Genomic DNA, 21,278 nt, shown 5'->3' on the forward strand with positions numbered 1-21,278 from the left:
TCACTGGTACCTGTGCTGGTGGCACGTGTAAAAAGATTCGAGCGAGGTCATTGCCAGTACCCGCCTGACTGGCCTCGTGCAGGTGGCATGTAAAAGCACCCACTACACTCTCGAGGTGGTTGGTATTATGAAGGGCATCCAGCTGTAGAAACTCTGCCAGATCAAGACTGGAGCCTGGTGCAGCCATCTGGTTTGCCAGCCCTCAGTCAGAACCGTCCAACCCATGCTAGCATGGAAAGCGGACGTTAAACGATGATGATGATGATGATGATGATGACATCTACTTGTGTAAACATTATTGTAAACATTATCGATTTATGAAGAGAAAATATTGATAGACTGAGTGACCATGTTGATTAGTAAAGAGATAAGAGGTATTAGTATTTAAGGCGGCAAGCTGGCAGAAACGTTAGCACGCCGGGCGAAATGCTTAGCGGTATTTCGTCTGCATTACGTTGTGAGTTCAAATTCCGCCGAGGTCAACTTTGCCTTTCATCCTTTCGGGGTCGATAAATTAAGTACCAGTTACGAACTGGGGTCGATGTAATCGACTTAATACCTATGTCTGTCCTTGTTTGTTCCCTCTGTGTTTTGCCCCTTGTGCGTAGTAAAGAGATAAGAGGTATTGGTATTTCCCAGTAACAAATTGGAAGTCTTCGACTCTGGAATTCGAATCTTAATCAGGAAAAGAAAAGAAATATTAAAGTTGAGTTTCTATTTCAGATTCAAGGCACAGAAACGGTGATGCAACGTTATGATCAAGAACATGATATTGTTGAAATAACTCACAATGGAGTTGTTGACCGTTGGTTTGTTATTAAGAAACTGCTGGACGCTACCAAAGTTTCTGCGCAGGTATGAAATTCTTTTACACACTTACACGTGTGTGTGTGTGTGTGTGTGTGTGTGTGTGTTTGAGTGTGTGTGTGTGTGTGTGTGTGTGTGTGTGTGTGTTTGAGTGTGTGTGTGTGTGTGTGATTGTAATGAAGGAGATGGCAAAGAACTGGGATGCCTAGCGATACAAGGATCTTGAGAAGACACGCCCATCATGGTGAAACTGACTTCTGGAAATACTATTGGTGTACATATGAGATAGGTGCACAAATTAATACCTTGCCTAATCCCCCCCCCATCTCCCCACTTATCTCCCACTGCTGCTACCATTCTGTCCCCTCCTGATACCACAATCTTATTCATTTATATTGTTTTCTAACCCACATCACATTCATTTAGAGGAGGCGCAATGGCCCAGTGGTTAGGGCAGCGGACTCGCGATCATAGGATCGTGGTTTCGATTCCCAGACCGGGCATTGTGAGTGTTTATTGAGCGAAAACACCTAAAGCTCCACGAGGCTCTGGCAGGGGGTGGTGACGAACCCTGCTGTACTCTTTCACCACAACTTTCTCTCACTCTTACTTCCTGTTTCTGTTGTACCTGTATTTCAAAGGGCCGGCCTTGTCACTCTCTGTGTCACGCTGAATATCCCCGAGAACTACATTAAGGGTGCATGTGTCTGTGGAGTGCTCAGCGACTTACACATTAATTTCACGAGCAGGCTGTTCCGTTGATTCGGATCAACCGGAACCCTCGTCGTCGTAACCGACGGAGTGCTTCCATCCATCACATTCATTTCCATTCCTGCATTGTACTAACAAATTTTAACCTCATGCATTACAACTGACTCTCTCCCTGTCTCCCTCTCTCCTGTAACCTATCCCAATACCCCATCTCACTCTTGTCCCTACCATGTCGACTTTATCATCCTGTTACTGGTCTCTCCTTGCATCCCTCTATCTCTTAAATTCAGTTCAAAGCATTGGCAATCCCCACCATCTACCATTCATCCCTGCCCAATCCTTATAGACGTTGCCTGCTTCTTCTTCTCTCCTATTTTGCCTATTTCTTCTCACCAAACCACTTTCAGTTTTCCTTATTTCTTTACTACCCACAAGGGGCTAAACATAGAGGGAACAAACAAGGACAGACAAAGGGATTAAGTCGATTATACCGACCCCAGTGCGTAACTGGTACTTAATTTATCGACCCCGAAAGGATGAAAGGTAAAGTCGACCTCGGCGAAATTTGAACTCAGAACGTAGCAACGGCAGACGAAATACCGCTAAGCATTTCGCCCGGCGTGCTAACCACTCTGCCAGCTCACCGCCTTTCAGTTTTCCTGTTCACCTCATACCTAAAGATGCTGCGTGGACATGTATCACCACCATTTGTCTCATTGCAGCTACTTCTTACTCATTTCTAACTCTCTCCTAAATGTGAGTAGCCCTGTGGCTCCCCTACAACACGAACTAGCAATATCTGACTCACTTCTTTCATACCTTATTGTCTTGAGTCTTATGTTCTAAGTTCAAATAATACTTGATTCAACCACATCTTCTATAATAAGAATAAGTAATATATGAAGTCAATCGAAATAGCTATATTTCATCCTCTACCAAAATATTCAAAAGAAATTCAGAAATGAATTGTCACCAGTGATAGAAACCCTTTATAGATGTTTTACAGCATTCAGTATGTCATCTCTTTGTTTGGTTTCAAATTCCTCTGAGACATTCTGTTTACTATATCCTCCTTTAAGAGTCACAAAATGTAATGAACCCCAGAGACGAATTACACTCAGTGAACCAGGTCTGCAAGATGATTCTGACTCCTTATACTTCTCAAGTGCTTCTATTTCTCATGTTTAAAATATGCTTATTTTTTTCTGGTCAGGTGAAATCGGATATTGATGTGGAATCAACAGAGATTGCCTTAGCTTTCCCAATGAAGTTAAACAAGTCCTTCAATGCTCAGGTTTGTATGCTCCTATATAATCAAATAGACTAGTAATCATTGACTATAAAGCACTGCTTTGTAATTTGTAGGATATGTCCAATATTTGCATGGATATATATGTATATAGATATGTATAAATACTTTATTTAAAAGCAGCAGAAATTCAACAAAACCTGTTACTCGGAGTTTCACATTCCCGTTCGTCAGACAGTTTTTATTTTAACAAAACTGTCCGACGAATGGGAACGTGAAACTCTGAGTAACAGGTTTTGTTGAATTTCTGCTACTTTTAAATAAAGCATATTACTCTACCCCTGGTATTTGAGTACTCTTTTTTCCACCTTGTTTCACATTTATGTGTTTACTTCGGTATATATGTATATGTATCAAAACTCACACACATGTACACATAAGTTGGCCTATTCTGATCAAGTTGACAACATATCTTTCAATGAGCTGAAGTTTTAAAGATTCATATCTTGTTACTTGCATTGTGCTATAAACACACTTAACACTCAGTACTGCATTCCATCTGGCTGTAAACAGGTGCAATGCGATTGTGTAACTTGTCATCATTTTACGTAGTAGCAAACCTGCAGAACTGGTGAAAGATATTTCGCACAACATGAAGTACCAATTTTACTTAATAATTCAGTGTTTCAATTAAAATAGGATTACCATACAAATGTGAAAATCTGGCTTATGCAACTTCGTCATCATCATCATCGTTTAACGTCCGCTTTCCTTGCTAGCATGGGTTGGACGATTTGACTGAGGACTGCGAGCCAGATGGCTGTACCAGGCTCCAATCTGATCTGGCAGAGTTTCTACAGCTGGTTGCCCTTCCTAATGCCAACCACTCCATGAGTGTAGTGGATGCTTTTTACGTACCACCGGCACAGGGGCCAGTCAGGTGGTACTGGCAATGACCATGCTCAAATGCCACCGGCACAGGAGCCAGTCCAGGGGCACTGGCAACAACCTTGCTTGAATATTTTTTTCACATGCCACTAAGTGCATCCCTATATTAGTTAATTTTATCAGCTTCAAATGCATTACCTTCCACTTCGTTTCTCATTACCCTAATTACCTCTACAATCTCAAATCTTTTAATTCTTATAATTTGGTATATTCTTTCACTCTGATTCTGTCAAATATTTTCAACTTTCAGGTACTCCCAGAAAAACAACCTGTTTTTGCCTTTCTACCTCTGCGCTCATATGGTTTGCGCTTCATCATTCAAGGTAAATACTTGGGCAGCAGTGTCTTCCATTAAAATTTCAAAAATTTGCCTAGTTTTACTTGTTCATATGTGCACATGAATTATACCATCATCATCATCATCGTTTAACGTCCGCTTTCCATGCTAGCATGGGTTGGACGGTTTTGACGAGGGCTGGCAAACCAGATGGCTGCGCCAGGCTCCAGTCTTGATCTGGCAGAGTTTCTACAGCTGATGCCCTTCCTAACGCCAAGCACTCCAAGAGTGTAGTGGGTGCTTTTTACGTGCCACCGGCATGGGGGCCAGTCAGGCGGTACTGGCAATGATCTCGCTCAAATCTTTTTACACGTGCCACGGGTATGGAAGCCAGTTGGCTGCTCTGGCAACGATCATGCTCGGATGGTGTTCTTGGCACCCTACTAGCACAGGCATAAGTGCCAGTAAGGCGACGCTGGTAACGATCATACTCAAATAGCCGCTCTGTCAACGATCACACTCGTATGGTGCTCTTTGCACCCCGCTAGCACAGATGCCAGTCATTGAAATGATTTTGATTTTGATTTCACTTGCCTCAACAGGTCTTCGCAAGCAAAGCTTAGTGACCAAAGAAGGAAAAGGTACGCATAAGTGGGCTGGTTATGCACCTGGCATAGGCCACGGGTTATGGTCTCATCTGGCTTGCCGGGTCTTCTAGAGCACAGCATATTTCCAAAAGTCTCGGTCACTAGTCATTTCCTTGATGAGGCCTAATGTTCGAAATATTTCCATATTTTTTTCTCCTTAAGTTTGGTTCATGTGGCATTTATCAGTGGAATCATTTATTAGTATGTCATCAGTGTGTTATAGTTAAGCTGAAACTATCATAACACATGATCTGATACAACTTTATTTTGGTCAGTTCCACAATCCTATCATGGTAACTATATATTGTATATTTAACACTAGCACTATGACCCAGCGTTGCTGGGTCATAGTGCTAGTGCATGCATATATATATTTCTTTACTACCCACAAGGAGCTAAACACAGAGGGGACAAACAAGGACAAACAAACGAATTAAGTCGATTACATCGACCCCAGTGCGTAACTGGTACTTAATTTATCGACCCCGAAAGGATGAAAGGCAAAGTCAACCTCGGCGGAATTTGAACTCGGAACGTAACGACAGATGAAATACGGCTATGCATTTTGCCCGGCGCGCTAACGTTTCTGCCAGCTCGCCGCCTATAAGTGCATGCATATATAGCTGCATGCGTGCGCACATACACGCGGGTACTGTCCAAATCTCCAACCAATCACATACAGCTAGCTAGCATTCAATTGGCGTATCAAGTTTCGGGCATTTTGATTGGGTTTTGGATAGAAAATTTACAAAAAAATCACTTCTATTGATTTTTTAATGACTTTGCGGGGTGACTGGAGAAATGTAAAGATGTGCACGACCACCCTTGGACGGATTTGAATGACCATAGAAAGTGCGAGCTCTCTAACTGAAAAATTGTGGATTTGTATAAAGGACACACGCACAGACATTTTGCCGTTTATATATATAGAGATGATCGACCTCCCAATGTTTAGCTATAACAATATCATCTTTGTTTTGGGAATACTCTCAGGATTTGACATTAAAATGGTCAGTTAAAACTGAAAATCTTTAGCAATTGCTTTAGAGATTTGACTGCTGGCTCATCATGCTTTTCAGTTAGTCTTCATCATTTAGTATCAATTTTATTTAATGCTGGCATGTTTGGAATAGTTCAGTGGAATCTAACATTCCCATAATTTATCAAATCCCTTCCTTTCTATGCTTCTTCTGCCTGCATCCATCTACTGTCAGCATTTCTTGACACTGTTGTCATCGTTTTCCATTGGATGGAAGCACTCCGTCGGTTATGACGACGAGGGTTCCGGTTGATCCGAATCAACGGAACAGCCTGCTCGTGAAATTAACGTGCAAGTGGCTGAGCATTCCACAGTCACGTGTACCCTTAACGTAGTTCTCGAGGATATTCAGCGTGACACAGAGAGTGACAAGGCTGGCCCTTTGAAATGCAGGTACAACAGAAACAGGAAGTAAGAGTGAGAGAAAGTTGTGGTGAAAGAGTACAGCAGGGATCACCACCATCCCTGCTGGAGCCTTGTGGGGCTTTTATGTGTTTTCGCTCAATAAACACTCACAACGCCCGGTCTGGGAATCGAAACCGCGAGTCCGCTGCCCTAACCACTGGGCCATTGCGCCTCCACATTATCGTTTTCCATTATGCATCCAGACTAGTACTTATATTGTCTTCCATCTTTGTTTTTATTTCTGACCATTAATTCCAGCACTAATTACCTAATCTGTTTTGCAGAATTCACTACTACTTTTAGTTAACAATCTGAACTGAATCTACTTTTCAAGTAACAAATGTTGCCATTTCAGCTACAACTTCTACATCATACATAGCACTGGTTTCTTACTGTTGTCTCTTAAAATAAATATCAAGAAAATAACTTTTTCAAGATGTACTTGCATAGCGAGTGACTTGATCTGAGATCGTGTGCTGGAACGAAAACAATTGCAGCATGAAAGGTGTTTATAAGCCATTTAACCCTTTCGTTACCAAACCGCCCAAAGCCGCCCGAAAAAAAGTTTGGTTAATGTGACCAAACCGCCCAAACCCGCCCGTATTTACCTATTCATATTTAAATGAGAATATCAGAGCAAATCTCTTTAGTACATTTGTGAAAACACGTATTATACTTCGTAAACAGTTCAACTACAGTTTTGTACAACAATCAAAGTGTAATTTTAATTCCGTGAATTTTGGGAGATTTTTTTCCGAAATTTGTTCCTATTGTGTTTTCAAAATTTGTAATTCTGACAAAAAATGGATACGAATTTCATTATATCAAGCAGCGAGTCAGAATTCGAAGGATTTTCTACTGAAGAACTTCATAAATCTAACTCTATGACTGAAAAAAAAAAGCACTTGCTATTTGATAATGAATCTGATGTTTCATTTTCCGAAAGTGAAAACAGTGAATCCGAGAGCTCCGACAGCGATAAAGAAAATGAATTGGCACCTGAATGGAGTGAAAATTTAAAAACTGTTTCTTTCGGTGATTTTTCTGAAGAAACTGGACCAAGCCACAGACTTTCCCAGGATAGTAAAGCCTTAGACTATTTCTTTTTACTTTTTCGAATGAGCCTATTTGAAATCATTACGGTGGAAACGAACCGTTACGCTAAATGTAAACAAAGCGAAAGAAAGGATAGTTAGTGGTTTCCCACAACCTTAAATGAAATTAAGACTATTTTGCCATAAATATTATTATGGGTATCAGAAAGTTACCCAGAATAACAAATTCTATCGTAAAATTTTGTTGTATACCCAATTAAATATTAGCTAATAACCCATTTTCTATAGCGATGTTTGAACAAAATTTTAATAATTTTATATTTTGTTGAATTTACCTGTATCTACATGCAATTAGAGTCACTTTGTGACAAAAATTATAGTATAGAATTAGTTGAGAACATTTCATTAAATTATCTTCCAAAAATCAGATTAATATATTGATAAATAAAAAAGTTATAGTTGTTTAATGAAACCAGACTAAATTTATGATTACGTTAGAAATTAATTGAAACACATAAGGGGTGTATTTTGGTCAGAAATATAGTAACGAAAGGGTTAAGAAACACACGAAACTGTTAAATTCACTTCAACATTTAAATTTGATTTGTCAAAATATCTTCTTCACTCTCAGACCGCGACCTGTTCACTGACAAAGTACAAGGCAGCACGAAGTTTTGTCAGTGAACAGGTCGCGGTCTGAAAAACGAAGAAAATATTTTGACAAATTAAATTTAAATGTTGAAGTGAATCTAACAGTTTTTGTGTGTTTCTTAAATGGCTTATAAACACCTTCCACGCTGCAACTTTTTCAAGTGTTATTAGATTTTTAGCCTGTGTTACCAGTAGTCTTGCAATATTAATCTGTAGGTATTTTATTTCACTTTTCCAACTTTTGAACTTTCCTACAGTTCTTCGGTACATTCCACAAGCCCCAATTCTCAAACAGCCACAAATTGTTCAAAAACAATGTCATGGTCAGTCCCAATTGTATTAAAAATGTCTGCAGCACAACAGTGAGTGAAGTTTGAGAAACCAGATCAAACTATCTGAAGGAATCCACTCTCGTTGGCAGAAGATACCCAATGGAAGCAGTCGTCCAGAAAGTGAAGGCAACATCTCAGGAAGGTGGCAGGAGATCAGAACCTCACACATTGGTATGAGGAAAGGCAGTTTGAGAAGCCACCTTCCTCACTGCAAGAAAGAAAAGGTGGTCCTGCGTAGCATCTGAAAGATCAATAACTATGCACCACGGGCAACACTATTCACTGCACTCCTCTACAAGATGGTCAGATGTGGATTGAGGGAGACTTAACCACCATCTCCAGTAGTTTGAACAGTGATACAGAGACTTCCAAAGACACAGTCAAATAATGTATGCAAACCAAATTACTTGCTTCCCACTCCCAAAATGGTTAGCCTTGACATGCCAACTGTATCTGAGGACCACATCAAGGCTACAGGCACTGACCATATACACTGCAACTCAGTGAACAGGTAGAGCAATGAATTGGCAACTGGGAAGCAAGCTAACCAGAAAGACCCCTCATGAATGTGCAACCTATCAGAAATAGTGGTCAAACTCTCACCAAACTGCACCCTACCTATTTCTTTACTACCCACAAGGGGCTAAACACAGAGGGGACAAACAAGGATAGACAAATGGATTAAGTCGATTACATCGACCCCAGTGCGTAACTGGTACTTAATTTTTCGACCCCGAAAGGATGAAAGGCAAAGTCGACCTCGGCGGAATTTGAACTCAGAACGTAGCGATGGGCGAAATACCGCTAAGCATTTTGCCCGGCGTGCTAACGATTCTGCCAGCTCGCCGGCATCCTACAAAAGGAAAGATACACCAATGATATCTTGGGCACACTATATTTGGAAAAAAAGACATGGTCAAAGGTGGGATGCCTCAAATTATAGTTGCACTCAAACTCAATCAGTGCTAAACAACATCAACTGGGACACTCCCTGTCAAAACAGATGGAAGGGTCATCTATTATTCTTCATACAAAAATAGACCGTGTTCAAACTCTCATATTCAAATCAAAACCCTCCTTCACTTTTTTATGTTAAAATGCTCAGCAAGTTCACATCATATCACTGCAGCTTCTTCACTCATTGGGCAACTAGAGACGATGAGAGTACCTTGAGGAGAAATCTACACTACACTCCTTCCAAAGCTGAATTCAGCATGAATGACATTAGTAATTCACTAAAGAAGGGCTCCACAACAAACAACCTGGGTGAACTTACTATAACAATCTTCAAGCCACTGCTATCATCACCACTATGTTGCATACTGATTGGCTGAATTTTGTGAAATTTTACTCTTTCACAAAATTGATCAAATGGCTCACAGCAAACCATCTTCATGGATAACCTTCTAAAAACAATCTATCCTGTGTTTAGGGTTATATATATATATATATTATATATATATATATATATAAATTAAATTAGAGATAAAACCACTATTAGGCAACTCCCTAATATTATTATAATAATTGTATATATATATATATATATATATATTCAAAATGTGACCGCGTGTGTACCGTTGGCGATTGTTTTTCCTCCGTCTTCCCTTCTTTGGATCTTTCTTTTTCCTATGTTTCTGATGAAGAGCTCTGCTTGAAACGTTAAACCCTTCTTCTTTCCTGAGTGTCCAGTAATACTATACTTGTTTCAACCCCTCGCGTTGTTGTTTTATCTTTGTGTTTTCATGTTTGGATTAACTATATATATATATATATATATATATATATATAGAGAGAGAGAGAGAGAGATTCCAGTAACAATACAAGCTTAATGATATTTCTGGATTGTAAATTTTCTAAAATGAATATTGTAAAATTTGGTAGTTTTAGTTTTGTAATTGCATAAGAAATGATGATCAAATTTAACTCAGAAATAGCTTACATTGTAGTTTTATTTGTTTTTTTTTGTAGGTGATTTTGACTTGCCATCCAATAGAGAAGCTGTTGATTCTGACAGTTTGTGGAACCAGTGGCTCAGTAGTGAGATACCATCACTATTTTTAGATGCTCTGGAAAAATTCAAGGTAAGGTTCCAGATTTTGGATGCAAAATATATTTTCTGTATTTCTTATTAATTCTATTAAGTGGCTTATATCCTGCACACTATCATCAATCCCCCCCCCCGTGCACACACACTTACTTTATCATTCTATTATTAAAATGTTAAATATTCTGCTTTCTCTTTTCTAGGCTCATCCACACTTCACTTCACCTGTGATGGCAGTTGCTTCTTATTTACAATTTGTACCTGAGGAGGACGAAGTGCTTGACTTCTTTAGACCAATTGCAACACACATTCAGAAAAAGCTGAAAAGTAAACCATGCATTCCTTGTCAACCATTAACAGAAGGTAAGGATTGTTTTGTGTCCTGACAAAATGTAGTGGTGGTAGTGGCCACCACTGTTGCCTAATCACATACTCCTAGACTTGGTCTGTTCTGGCCCAGCGATAGTCTGTTATGTAATTGGGAACAGCAAACAGATATCTGACTGCTCCATCTGATAAAGCCATTCTGTATGGTTTGTTTAGTACCATGGTTTCTTGAGCTTTTCCTAATTAGATGCAAAGTTACATTTTGTAATAGCTGGGAATATAGTCAGTTGAATTGGTACCAGTGCGTTGCTGGTACTTATAGTCAATAGTGAAAGAATGAAAGACCAAGTCATGAATTGAACATCATCATCATCATCATCATTTAGTGTCCGCTTTCCATGCTAGCATGGGTTGGACGGTTCAACTGGGGTCTGTGAAGCCAGAAGGCTGCATCAGGCCCAGTCTGATCTGGCAGTTTTCTACGGCTGGATGCCCTCCCTAACGCCAACCACTCCGTGAGTGTAGTGGGTGCTTTTTACGTGCCACCCGCACAGGTGCCAGACGGAGCTAGCAAACGGTCACGAACGGATGGTGCTTTTACGTGCCACCGGCGAGGCTGGCAACGGACATGAACGGATGGTACTTTTACGTGCCAAATACTTCTATGCATTTGGATTAGTTTACACTGTGTTCTACTATAATACTGCTCCAGAATGGTTTAAGCCTGATCTAAAATGAGATAAATAGTTCAGATTAAGATAAACAGAAATAAAACAGGTATGGTATATTGTGCAAAATCTTGTCCATTAAAGGAAGAGTTGTCTTTGCTGTACTTTCTGAAAAACAGTTTGATGTGATTTGACATTAATTTTTTTCTAGGATTTTCCTAGAAATTACTGACTTGAGTTTCTGACAAATATATTATTTGAGCTATTGTTTTTTTTTTTTTTGATTGATACTCTTCCTGATGCTCATACTTACCTGTTCTACAAATAAGGGGTCTTTTATTTTACATGGCTTCGAAGGCCTGAAGTGGCCGGATGATTTGTTGACTGGAGAAACTCACAATAAAACCCACCACACTTTCATACAAGCTGTTGTTTACAACAGATATCTATACACACACACACCACATGCATACACACACTCGTGTAGACAAGTCTTGGATTTGTGTAGGGCTGTAGTAGAAGACACTTTCCTAAGGTGCTATGCAGTGGGACTGAACCCAATGCCACTTGGTTGGGAAGTGAACTTCTCAACTGCACAACTATATACCCATAATAGATATATTTTCTTTTTTACGTCTTATATATTGTGTTTTTAGGTGGCAACATTCAATGGAAAATTCCTTCTCAGACACTTCTTGGTCAAGACTCACTGACAATGAAAGTGGCTCCTCCACAAAAACTTCAAGAGATTTTAAACCTATGTTATTTGCATCCAGATCTTGCCAACATACTTAATATAAGTACTACTAACAGTCTGGGTATTGAGAAAATAAAAACAGCCCACCTGTTGAAGATTGGAGAAGGTTTAGCCAGTGACTTTTATAACAGCACAACAGGTGAGTATTTCCACTTCAAAATTTAAAAGCAGAGACATTTGTATGCTGAAATATTTCCCCTGGGTTTACCCTTTAGTGTTCACATTATTCTGCCAAAATTAATGCTTTTTTATCCACATTGTTTTGAACTAATCATGCATTATCTTGGAGCTATGAGATTTTGATGAGGTAGCTGTTAATTTTTAAGATGATATTGTAGGGTTGGTGTGAGAGACCAGATCTGGTCAGTTTGAACATAAAACAGGCAGAATACTTTTGGCCGGATACGGCTGGTTTAAATGCTAAAGGGTTAACAATGAGTTATTATTTGCAATAAAATAAAATAATTTAGTTTCAATGATAAAATTACTGGTGTTTGTGTGCTCAAGCACTTTTAGTATGAACTTATTCTTATTGTGTATACCAGTTTTTGACTGTTAAATGTTTTCTAAGTCTTTCCTTTGATTTTTTGTTGATGTTAGTAAAAGTGTCTGGCAACTTGTCATGCATGAGTTAGAGATTTCTTTTTCAACTTGTATATAAATTTTTGTTCATTCAAACATAGAGATTTATAAATTTTTCTGTGTTCAGGATCATGTGCATGGAGGTGGAGTGGCCTTGGTGTCTGATATCCTACCTTTTCTTCTTCTTCAGCCCAATATTTTTTGTCAAAATAAAAAAATACCCTTTAATAGAGTACATGCTACTAGCATTTGTTTTACTGTATCTGATTCCATTATCATCATCATCATCGTTTAACATCTGCCTTCCATGCTAGCATGGGTTGGACGATTTTGACTGAGGGCTGGCGAGCCAGATGGCTGCACCAGGCTCCAATCTTGATCTGGCAGAGTTTCTACAGCTGGATGTGCTTCCTAACGCCAACCACTCCAAGAGTGTAGTGGGTGCTTTTTACACTCTCGGAGTGGTTGGCGTTTAATATATGTATATTATTAAACTCCAAGCAGTCATCAATGTGAAAATACAAAACTTAATGATTTAAAAATTAATACATAATTAATTAAATAAAAACATTTTAAAAATGAAATCCTCATTATCATCATCATTTAACATCCGTTGTCAATGCTGGCATGGGTTGGATGGTTTGACCAGGGCTGGCAAGTTGGAAGGCTGCACCAGACTCCAGTCTATTTTGGCCTGGTTTCTACTGCTGGATGCTCTTCCAATCACTCCAAGAGTGTAATGAGTGCTTTTATATGTCACCAGCACTGGTGCCATTTGTGTGACACCAGTGCCTGCCACGACTGCACTTTTACTTGGCTTGATGGGTCTTCTCAAGCATAATGCCAACTGGACTTGGTCATTGCCTCCGTGAGGCCCAGCACTCAAAAGGTGCTTTTACGTGCCACCTACAATGGATGCCATTGGCATGACACCAGTATCTGTCACGAATATGGATTTTTAAAACCAGGACAATATTTATAAAAAATAAATAAACAGGAGTGGCTGTGTGGTAAGTAGCTTGCTAACCAACAGCATGGTTCTGGGTTCAGTCCCACTGCGTGGCACCTTGGGCAAGTGTCTTCTGCTATAGCCCCGGGCCGACCAATGCCTTGTGAGTGGATTTGGTAGACGGAAACTGAAAGAAGCCTGTCGTATATATGTATATATATGTGTGTGTGTGTGTGTGTTTGTCCCCCCAGCATTGCTTGACAACCGATGCTGGTGTGTTTACATCCCCGTCACTTAGCGGTTCGGCAAAAGAGACTGATAGAATAAGTACTGGGCTTACAAAGAATAAGTCCCAGGGTCGATTTGCTCGACTAAAGGCGGTGCTCCAGCATGGCCGCAGTCAAATGACTGAAACAAGTAAAAGAGTAAAAGAGTATAACTAGCTTATTTAAGATAAACTGATGCAATTTTTTCACAAATATGACAAGTGCAGTAGATTCTTCTGCTGTAGATACCCCCCCCTTACATACCCTCACTATATTTAGCCTATTGTCTACGTTACAAATCATTATTATTGTACAGAAGCACACGTACAAAGCACCCACTACACTCTTGGAGTGGTTGGTGTTAGGAAGGGCATCCAGCTGTAGAAACTCTGCCAGATCAAGATTGGAGCCTGGTGCAGCCATCTGGTTTGCCAGCCCTCAGTCAAAACCATCCAACCCATGCTAGCATGGAAAGCGGATGTTAAACGATGATGATGATGATGATGAAGAGGACTGGAGGAATGAATGTCGCAGAGAATTACATTAAGTAGCTGGAAACGAAGCTTTACAGCATGTCTATTTTAGCAACGAGAGAAGTAGAAAGGAAGAGGTTTTGCCAATGTTCTACGGCATTAGGGACACATTGCACACCTTGCTGAGAACAGATTGCACTCCTATTTCCTTGCTGACTTGTAGGAAAAGCATCCACCATAGAATTTCTTCCTCCAACAATATGCTAATGTTCACATTTAGAAACCTTTTCCTATAAGCAACCATACAAAGTGGTTTAACCCTTTTTGTTACCATATTTCTGTTGAGATGCTCTGTGTTTCTTTCAATTAATTTTAAATATAACAAACAATTTAATAAAATAACTTAGTTATCATTAAGCTAGTGTTAGGAACATAAATTGTGACTAAGGTTTGGTGGAAGATTTTATTTCAGGATTTTTGAAAACAAGACATTTTGTACAACAGAGCCAGAGGCAGTTTCAGCTGGGTTAGTATCAAAAGGGTTAAAATAGTAAAAACATTGAAAATACAACTACCTAATTTTTTCATATTTTGTGTAATAATTGGAACCATTTTGTGTTCAGTTAACAGTGAGCAGATTGCACAAATTGCTCGGTGGTTTGCCTGTGTCTATCGCAGCTTGGATGAAATGGGTAACAATGAAGATATCTTTGCAAAACTCTCAGAGATCCGGATAATTCCTCTGAGTTCTTCCATTTTAACAACCCTCAGAAGTGAAACAGTTTTCCTTCCAATGGATTCCTACAAACATCCTGTACAGAAACGGAATGGTGAGTAGTCATTAAAATGTTTATTCTTATGGTTAATTTAGCAAAAACCAAAGTGTGTGTGTGTGCATAGTTGGAGTTATGTACAAATATATTTATATTTGTTTATATTATAGACGCAGGAGTGGCTGTGTGGTAAGTAGCTTGCTTACCAACCACATGGTTCCGGGTTCAGTCCCACTGCGTGACACCTTGGGCAAGTGTCTTCTACTATAGCCTCGGGCCGACCAAAGCCTTGTGAGTGGATTTGGTAGACGGAAACTGAAAGAAGCCCGTCGTATATATGTATATATGTGTGCATGTGTGTTTGTGTGTGTTTGTGTGTCTGTGTGTATATGTTTTATGTATATAAATTTGTTAGTAGCATGTATGTGTGTATATACAGGCACAAGTGACTGCATGTGTATGTGTATATTTTTGAATATCACTATCATCAACATCATCATTTTTATAACATATCAAGTGCTAAGAAGTTCATTAATGAAGGATTGTATAATTCTGTCAATATTCATGGCGTTGACGTACATGTGAAGTCTTAGAAATTCATCTTGCAACACATGTTCATTTTATACATCGATTGTGTTTCAAATTGTGATGTCCGTGAGTGTGAATGAACAATAATAATTTTATTTTATCAAATATGTTGCATATATTGTATGTATTGCATAACTTTATATATATACTAGCAGTATCGCCCGGCGTTGCTTGGGTTTGTAAGGGAAATAACAATATAAGCATTTTTAGAGAGTTAATACCAAAAAAATGCATTAAAAATGGAAAAAAAATGATGGTAATTTTTTTTTAAATCGTTGACTCATCGTAGACATTTTTAGAGAGTTACTTCCCTTATATAATAGCGAAAAAATGCATTAAAATGGAAAAAAATGATTGTAAATATTTTTTAAAATCGTAGACTCATCGTAGATGCGCGCTAATACCCAGAAGGGCTCGATATGAATCACGACTATAAGATATCCGGTTTTGGTTAAACTGCACCGCAAAATGTGGGAGTAGTTAGGAATCTAAATCGTAGGAGACAGACTGCACACAACCTCACTTTTATATATAAAGATATGGAATAAAAACATTTTGTTTCATGAAATGGATGCAACATCAATTTGAATTTCTCTTTTCCTCGTTAGCATTATTATATATAGTTCATAATTCAAAACCATTTAGAACAGTTGTTCACAAATAAATTTGCTGGTATGCACTAATCTTTATTAAGCAATAGTTAAAATATATCTGTGCACATTTTATATTTATTATGTTTGTGTATACGTGCTATGACATCTGCCTCAGAAGACAACTTCTTACAGAAAACACCACTGACCCATGTGAAGAACCATTGAGCTGGGCTATGAATGATATCTATTTCTTCACTACCCACAAGGGGCTAAACACAGAGAGGACAAACAAGGACAGAAAAACGGATTAAGTCGATTATATCGATCCCATTGCGTAACTGGTACTTAATTTATCGACCCCGAAAGGATGAAAGGCAAAGTCAACCTCGGCGGAATTGGAACTCAGAACGTAGCGACGGGCGAAATACCTATTTCTTTACTACCTACAAGGGGCTAAACACAGAGAGGACAAACAAGGACAGAAAAACGGATTAAGTCGATTATATCGATCCCATTGCGTAACTGGCACTTAATTTATTGACCCCGAAAGGATGAAAGGCAAAGTCAACCTCGGCGGAGTTTGAACTCAGAACGTAGCGGCAGACGAAATTCGGCTACGCATTTCGCCGGGCGTGCTAACGTTTCTGACGTATTTCTCTATGGTAATTCTTCACCTTTTGCAGCAGCAAAGTTTCTACATTTGAATGTGCACAAACGTGTTAAATATAAATGTGTACATTTATATATGTGTGTACATGTATGTATACACACTGGCATACACACACACACACACACACACACACATTTACATATGTACATACATGCATGCATATTCATAATGTTACTTGAGTTTTCATGTTATCTCCGCCATCCCACCTTCTTTTTTTTTCAGATAAATTCTTGCCTCTCTGGAACGACTTAAGAACTGTTCACTCAGAATTGTTCTGCACCGATGACCCCGAAATCAACATACAAGTGCATAAGCTCATCCTGCAGATGGGTGTGCAACCATTACAGTCTGACAATATTATCAATCATCATATTTTGCCAATTTTGCAGTCTGAAGATTGGAAGGTTTGTCTATCTGATTCCTACTCAGTATTAATCCTTATCAACATTGCTAATAATATTTAATCTATTTTCATTGGCTGTTTCCTATTTTCAGGAGTGGCTGTGTGGTAAGTAGCTTGTTTACCAACCACATGGTTCCGGGTTCAGTCCCACTGCGTGGCACCTTGGGCAAGTGTCTTCTACTATAGCCTCCGGCCAACCCCAAGCCTTGTGAGTGGATTTGGTAGATGGAAACTGAAAGAAGCCCGTCGTATTTATGTATATATATATATATATATATATATATATGCATGTGTGTTTGTGTGTCTGTGTTTGTCCCCCCAACACCGCTTGACAACCGATGCTGGTGTGTTTATGTCCCTGTTACTTAGCGGTTCGGCAAAAGAGACCAATAGAATAAGTACTGGGCTTACAAAAGAATAAGTCCCGGGGTCGATTTGCTCGATTAAAGACAGTGCTCCAGCATGGCCGCAGTCAAATGACTGAAACAAGTAAAAGAGTAAAAGAGAGTCTCTAGCCAAGTCATATATTTGCTTTTCTATTTTCTTACTTTGATAAGTATAAGTTCAATTTATTATCATCACTTTCCTCCTTTTGTCTCTTATCGTCCCATTTATGTGGCTTCAAAATGTGCCAGGTGTTTAAGAATAGTTAACACAAAGGACTCCATGAAATGAAGTTTTCTAAAGGCTTAAAGTTTCAAAACTCCCTCAATACTACTCCTCCTTCCAGTCAGGAGTATTTGCCTTGCAAGTTACTTGGTGGCCCCACTGGTGCAAATGCCATGTAAAAAAACACCCCATGTACTCTAAAATGGTTTGTTTTAGGGAGGTCATCCAGCCGTAGAAACCATGCCAAAGTGGACAATGGACACTGGTGCAGCTTCTTGGCATGGAAAACGGATGGATGGATGTTGGTGGGAGTGGAATTGTTGTTGTTGCCACTGCTGTTGCTGCATACATACACTGATGACACAGGTGGTAGTTCCCCATATATTTGCATTTTGGTTGGATGGCGCTTCCACGAGAGATTTTGAGCTCTCGTAAGGAAGAAAGCTTTTCTTTGGAATCAAAATAATTGAAGACTTTGAAAAGGTTGTTGGTTTATTTCCTTTATTATAGTCCATCAGGTATTTGTAGAAAAGTGGACTTTTCTCGATGAGGACCAGGATCTTATCTGGGCGTGGTGTCTTCTTGTTTCTTGACCTTGTCAGAGATTTTTGTGACCCTCTTCTATGATAAGTCAGCTGGCCTGGATCTGCTTTGTGGTTGAAGAAAAGATCATTGAAAAGTTCAGTGTTGCATAACTATTTTACCAAAAATCAATGTGAAGTGTTGAAACCAGATATCCAGATACTGATCCATGAATTCCTCTTTAGTGCAGATTATTTAGGAAGCTTTCTATTTGATAAGTTTCTGTTGAGCTTCCCAGGCAGCAGGAGGCTTGTACTCACTATAGAAGTTGTCCTGTCTCATTATATGTTTCATCAAATGCAGTTTTAACTGAACTGAGGTCCCTTTTAGTATTGCCAGTAGACCTAGATGGCTGCTTCTTTGTTGCTATATTAATTTCCCCTCTGGTTCCTTTTAGCTTCTCATTAGAAACAAAGGTTAATATCTTTTCTGTGGTTAGGTGTAATGCAGCACAACTGTTCTTGTCCTCAAGCTTGTCACAAAAAATGATGGACCCAGTGTGTAGTACTGAAATTGTAAATTCCTTGCAAAAGCTAACATCATCTGCTACTTTTCTCCAGTCAATTTGACTCATAAGATCTCTTGTTGAAACTTTGTTCTCACAGTAACTTATGCAGCATTTGCATGAAACCATTCTCTGATCAGATTTAACTCAACCGAAGGAGTTGTATGTATGTGAATTTTTGATGCTATTAATCCACTTTTTTCCAGCTAGGATGTTGTCCATTGAGCCTTGCTGCCACAGAGATGAGAATATATTCGGTGTCTTTTTCCGTATCTGTGGGTCTGCAATTTTATAGTAACAACACTGTACCGTTCCATAAAGCTCTTTATGTGTTAGCCATTTCTGTTGGTATTTTTGTGGAAAGTGAAGAGTGAATTGGTAAGCACTAATTGAGCATCAAGATCTTCACCAATTAAGAGACAGTTGTGTACTGAGACTGCATCAATTAGGACAGATGGTTCTTGATGGGATTGCCAAATTTCTATTTCTGGTAGTTCATTGGGTGAGATGTAGCAGCAGACGATAGTAGTTAGTGAGTTTCCCAACAGGGTAACTCGCATGACATGCTCAGTACATTTCATGATATTATTAACTTTAGGTACTTCCAACCATGAATATTACGTTAATAATTACAACATTATAATTTTCCCCCTGGTCATTCTTTTATATAATTTTTTGTAAAATTTTAGCTTTGAGAAAATGCATCAACATTAATTAAAACAATTGTGCAGCTTCACTTTTGTATCTGGTTTGCAAGATTCTTTATGTGAATTTGTGTGTTGAAACAAATTTTGTTTTGTGTAAGGGTAGAGAGTCATATTGTCTTAATGCCTTATTATCTAACACACCAGTTTGATTGCCACTCATTATTCTTATTTTTTATATTTAAAAAAAAAATATATATATATATATATATATATATATATACGTAAAAATCACCCACTACACTCACGGAGTGGTTGGCGTTAGGAAGGGCATCCAGCTGTAGAAACACTGCCAGATCTGACTGGGCCTGATGAAGCCTTCTGGCTTCACAGACCCCAGTTGAACCGTCCAACCCATGATAGCATGGAAAGCGGACACTAAACGATGATGATGATATAAAACAAATGAGTGGAAATCAAACCAGTGAGTGTGTTAGATAATAAGGCATTACGACAATATGACTCTTCCCAGACACAGCATAATTGTACAACTGCAACATATTTAGTTATATAAAATTGTATTTACTCTTTTGTAACATTGAATCCCTTTTTTTAATTGAATTTTTGTCTTTCCCCATCTAACCTGTGAGCTATTTATTACTTTGTGTCTGTGTGTCCACGTGTATCAGTCAATGTATTTATTTATTTATTTGTTTATTTATTCAGTTGAAGAGTGAATCAGTTTTGGTGAACTATGTGATGTTCATGAAATACCAGTATGACAGAGATCCAAATTCCTTTGTCTTTTCTGGCTTGTCTTCTGTTGTTCCCCTGAAGACAAACAAAGGTATGCTCTGTCCAGACCAAGTTGCCATTCATTTTACTCCATCTTATGGCAATAAGATCAACTTAAGTAAAGAACTTCCAGGTAAGAACTTTTGCTTCGCTACATCATAATTGTCATCCATTATCTTTGCAACCACCAGTTCTGCATTTGTTTCCTGGAGTTTCACAAATCTAAAATACAGTCATCTAAAATTCACACAGTCTACCCGTACTAGGTTTTTCTAAGTTGTTTACTATGATATCTTCCTTTATCGACTCAATTTTTTTTTTCCTCAGCTTGCATCATTTTTATAACACTGGTATTTTTCTTGCATACATCTAGAGAAACTGTTGGTGACAAGTTACTCAAGGGTTGAGGGGATACAGCTCTGTGCTGAAGAAGTTCACTTTGCAACCCCTTCTTTTTATGTTACTCCCATTGTACAGAACCTTGGGCAAGTCAACCAAAGTCAAGAATTAAAAGACAGACTGTAAAAACTCATTAGATAGACTGAACCTATTCTTTACTCTTACTCTTTTACTTGTTTCAGTCATTTGACTGTGGCCATGCTGGAGCACCGCCTTTAGTCGAGCAAATCGACCCCGGGACTTATTCTTTGTAAGCCCAGTACTTATTCTATCGGTCTCTTTTGCCGAACTGCTAAGTGACGGGGACGTAAACACACCAGCATCGGTTGTCAAGCAATGCTAGGGGGACAAATACAGACACACAAACATATACACACACACTTATATATATATATACATATATATGACAGGCTTCTTTCAGCTTCCGTCTACCAAATCCACTCACAAGGCTTTGGTCGGCCTGGGGCTATAGCAGAAGACACTTGCCCAAGATGCCACGCAGTGGGACTGAACCCGGAACTATGTGG

The 21,278-nt window shown here is 39.0% G+C and overlaps 1 protein-coding gene across 3 annotated transcripts in view; it reads left to right on the forward strand.

Moving 5' to 3' along the window:
* Window positions 1–21,278, forward strand: part of LOC115221087 (protein NO VEIN) — a 118,070-nt gene that overhangs the window by 66,275 nt on the left and 30,517 nt on the right. For all 3 annotated transcript variants that reach the window (XM_036510574.1, XM_036510573.1, XM_036510575.1), the window contains 9 exons: window positions 724–855; window positions 2,732–2,812; window positions 3,966–4,038; window positions 10,093–10,205; window positions 10,372–10,531; window positions 11,820–12,059; window positions 14,814–15,020; window positions 17,037–17,218; window positions 20,284–20,485. In XM_036510574.1, the coding sequence (XP_036366467.1) occupies window positions 724–855; window positions 2,732–2,812; window positions 3,966–4,038; window positions 10,093–10,205; window positions 10,372–10,531; window positions 11,820–12,059; window positions 14,814–15,020; window positions 17,037–17,218; window positions 20,284–20,485 (1,390 nt within the window). The remainder of the gene's footprint in view (window positions 1–723; window positions 856–2,731; window positions 2,813–3,965; window positions 4,039–10,092; window positions 10,206–10,371; window positions 10,532–11,819; window positions 12,060–14,813; window positions 15,021–17,036; window positions 17,219–20,283; window positions 20,486–21,278) is intronic.

This window comes from Octopus sinensis, linkage group LG17 (genome assembly GCF_006345805.1).
Source record: "Octopus sinensis linkage group LG17, ASM634580v1, whole genome shotgun sequence".
Classification (NCBI taxonomy): domain Eukaryota; kingdom Metazoa; phylum Mollusca; class Cephalopoda; order Octopoda; family Octopodidae; genus Octopus; species Octopus sinensis.